The sequence below is a fragment of the Pinus tabuliformis genome, chromosome 2_1, assembly GCF_031772625.1.
Source record: "Pinus tabuliformis cultivar Carrire ecotype Pingquan chromosome 2_1, CPIR1, whole genome shotgun sequence".
NCBI lineage: Eukaryota > Viridiplantae > Streptophyta > Pinopsida > Pinales > Pinaceae > Pinus > Pinus tabuliformis.
In genome coordinates this window covers 770,958,559-770,962,594 of record NC_142299.1, presented here as the reverse complement: position 1 = coordinate 770,962,594, position 4,036 = coordinate 770,958,559, and the positions used below count along the sequence as shown (strand labels likewise).

The 4,036-nt window shown below is 44.6% G+C and overlaps 1 protein-coding gene across 1 annotated transcript; it reads right to left on the bottom strand.

Annotated features, from left to right (window-relative positions):
• Positions 1-2,890: 2,890 nt before the first annotated feature.
• Positions 2,891-3,529, bottom strand: LOC149202850 (uncharacterized). Its single transcript, XM_089401702.1, has one exon. It carries the CDS (start codon positions 3,527-3,529, stop codon positions 2,891-2,893), a length of 639 nt encoding a protein of 212 aa, XP_089257828.1.
• Between the last annotated feature and the right edge of the window lie 507 nt (positions 3,530-4,036).

The following is a 4,036-nucleotide window of genomic DNA, read 5'->3' as shown; positions in this document are numbered from 1 at the left end:
AATGCGAGCTATAGCATGCTGCACAATAGGGGAAGTATGAAAGAAAAAGGTCTGTCATTTGGCTCTGTTGACACTGGTACCTGAAGTCTCAAAGATGACATTGAGCAGAGATGCTTCCTGAACCGACAGGTAACCAAAAAGCATGTTATCATCAACAAACTGCTGATGAGTTATAGCTGGGGAATTGTGGATGGAGAGACCTTTGAGATGCTGGGAGATGAGGGCTTGTTTGAGGTGGCGTCCCAAGCCTTCAGCCATTAGCACAAAAAGGACGGGGGATAGAGGGTCGCCCTGCCGAATTCCTTTGGAAGGACTAAAGGGATGAGAGGGGATGTCGTTCACAAGAATGGAGAGGAAGGATGAGGAGATAAGACTCATAATCCAACGAACCCACATGGGAGAGAATCCGAAAGCATTTAACATTTTTTGCATGTATGTCCAACTTAGCTTATCAAATGCTTTTGAAAGATCGAGCTTCAGTATCATACCTGCCTATTTGGAGTGCTTGAGGGAGTGAATTACTTCATGCGTGAGGATTATGCCATCGAGAATCTGTCGCCCTTCCACATAGCCGGATTGTTCAGGCGAGATAAGAAGGGGCAGAAGAGGCTTTAACCTGTTGGCGATGACTTTAGAGATCACTTTGTAAATGACGTTGCATAGAGCTATAAGGTGGAATTTGTCTGGTGTATTAGATTTCTCTTCCTTTGGAATGAGCGCAATAAAATTCGAGTTGAGGGAAGGTAAAAGCCAGTGAAGAGCTCTGGATTCCTCCACTACTTGCCACACCTCAACTTTTATCAGCTCCCAGAAATTGTGGTAGAAGGTGGTCGAGAAACCATCCGGGCCCGGGGCTTTGCCCTCCTTGAGCTGGTGCATAGCTACATCCACTTCCTATGGGAGAATTGGGTGGAGAAGGAGCTTGTTGTGTTCCTCAGTGATAATTTTTGGAACATTTTGGATTATTTTTTCTATGGCAGGGCTTTTGTCTGCCAGGGGCTCGCTATACACTTGTTTGAAATGTCTGAGAAATTCCTCCTCGATTTCTTCATGCTTTTCCACCCTTTCCCCCCCTGTTTCTGTATGAAGGAGATATTGTTGTGCATTCTTCTTTGGACAGTGGTTCGATGGAAAAATTTGGTGTTCCTTTCCCCTTCTTTTAACCATCTAATCCTGGATTTTTGCCTCCATAAAATCTCCTCCTGCTTTCTCCTTTCCTCCAGTTGAGTATGTATGCGTTGTTCCTATTCTAAGGTCCAATTACTGTGTCCCTTAGTGATAATTTGTTGCTGGAGATCGGCCATTTCCTTGTTTAGATTTTGTTGCGCTTTGAAGATATTTCCAAATGTCTCTTGATTCCAGCACTTTATTTGGGATTTTAGAAATTTGAGTTTCTGTTGGAACTGAAACATTTTGGATCCTTCAAGTGGACAGAAGGTGCTCTAGGTTGTTTTGACGAAGTCCTTGAATGTAGGGTGAGTAAGCCAGAACTCTTCGAAGCAAAAAGGTCGATTGGTGGTGTTGCCTGTCCTTTGCCATTGGAGGGAGATGGGCCAATGGTCAGAGCCTGAGAAAGGGAGAATGGATGCTGCTATATCCCCTCCCAAATGAACTGAGTTGTCTGAAATGAGAAATCTGTCTAGTTTGGAGGCAATCTGATACTTCCCGGCTCTGCGGTTGCTCCAAGTATGTGTACCATTACAAAATTGCAGGTCGATTAGAGAATTGTTTTGGATGAAGTCTTTGAAGTGGACATTTTCTTGATCCATCCTAATTCTCCCTCCTTGCTTTTCCTCCAGCTTGGTGATCATATTGAAGTCCCCTCCTATGATCCATAGAGGATGCTTTCTATTGAGGCTCAGAGCTTCTATTGTGTTGAGTAAAGCTATTTTATTCCCTGCTTCCTATGGGAAGTAGACATTTGTGAGGTTGCCATGAATATTGGTTCCTGTGATGTGAAAGGTGGCCTGGATAATATGATGGGAGGCATGAAAATCAGAGAGTGTGAGCATTTGCGGGTTCCACACTATGGCTAACCCACCCGATTCTCCTTCAGCATCCACTGCTACCAATTGGCATCCTGGCCATGCTCTGGAAAGGATGCTTCCTAGCATACTGCTATTGCTTTTTGTTTCTTGAAGAAAACACATTTGCGGTTTCTCCATCTTTATCATGTTTTTTAGAATTCGGAGTTTCCCTGGGCTATTGAGCCCCCTTAAATTCCATGAGGTAAGCTTCATGATTCACTATTGATGGAGGGTTTGTAGTACTTCGTCAATTTTGCATACCTGCCTGAATCCACCAGGATTTTCCCTACTTCAATTGTTCGTTGGAGATCCGTTCTTCTCCCTCTCTTTTTGAAGTCTTTTGGGGGGAGGCTACCATCCCAGTAACTGCTTGGTTGGATGCCTAGCTATTTCTGCTGATAAGCCTTCGAGAGGACTATTTCTAGTTTGTTGAGTTGCAGCCCTGGGATTTGATCATAGTCCTTCTTTTTACATGCTAACTCAAGCTCATGAATGTCCAGTCCTTCCATGTCGAAATTTTCTGGATCTTCATCCATTTACTGCGTTTGACTATTTTCGACAGTAGCTGCTTCTAAGCTTAGGGGTTGGTTTGGAGTGCCATCTACTTCCATTTCATTTACTTTTCCTTCAATATCTTTTTGATTTTCCTTGGGGGTAGCATTTTTATCCTTTGAGAATCGAGAAGCAGGGGTGGAGCTGGAGGGGGGGAGGAGTTCAGAGGCAGAGATGGGTGCCGAGCTAAGCTTTGAGTTCAAGGGTTGCTCTTCTGAGGCTTGAGCCAAAATTTCAAAACTGTTACTCGTGGAGGGAATAGATGCAGTGTCTTGCTGGGGTTTTTTCCCGGAGGTAGGTTTTTTGTGCGCTCATTTGCGACTGGGAACTTTGGTAAAGCCTTCTTGGGCCGGCATATCAGAGGGGTCAGAAACATTGGCTTTGGCATTTAGCGGACAATCCCTAAAGAGGTGCCCATGAGCATGACACTTGCGGCAGCAAAAAGGTACATGTTCATAGTCCATAGGTTGGATCCATTCATAATCGTCATGAGAGAGACTTACCGAGTCAGGCAGAGCTTTGTCCAAGCGCATGAAGACACAAATGTGGGCATATGATGTGTATCTTCGCAGCTTCGTCTCTTCTGCCACTTTTATGTATTCCCCCAGCCCATTTCCAATATCCTTGAGTAGTCCTTCATCCCAGTATTCCTCTGGAAGTGAGTACATTCTGATCCATACTGGAGCCCAAGTGAGGTCTTCCTTGTCCGGGTTAAATCTTGCTACCCAGTCCCTCAGATACAATCCTGCTGAGTTAAAGAAGTATGGTCCCTGATCCATGATTCTGAACTTGTCTTCTAAGCATAAGAAGATTACAGTAAAAAACCCCTTCGGTCCTAGCTGCAATGTGATGTGGCCCTTGGGTTTCCACTTGGCCGCGATCCAACCATACAGGGCTTTTTTTGTTGGCCAGAGTCCTATAAATTTTCCGATGAGTGCATGATCCGTCATGTACTGTATTCGCTCATTGATCTTCTGACTGGGCAGTTCTATCTTGGGTCTTTCAGCTGCTATTGGTTTGCAGGTTTTTGATCTGACCTTGGTCGTTTCCTCTAGCTTATCTTTCCCCTCTGGTACTGCATCATTCTTGTCGGAGTGAATGGCTTAGTCTTTGAACTTATTCTGCTGAGATAACTCATTGTTGATCTTATCTTCATGGATCGATCCAAAGATAAGGGATCCCGTATGCCCCGACGGCGCCGAGTTGGGCATAGGGGAGGGCTTTGAGACCCTCCCCTGGGGGGATCCATGTGCGCAGTAATAAAGCATGTTGCTCTCTGTCAAGCCCAGGAGGTCAGACCCTCAAAGGATGCAAAGCTGTGCCTGACTGCGTCGTTTTAGAAAAATACCAAAACCCTAGTTGCAGAGCCATGCCTCACTGCAAGCTACCCTCACTTGAAATTTAAAGTATATATTTTTCATATGATATTAATTTTAATTCTCATTGCAAAATCTTGA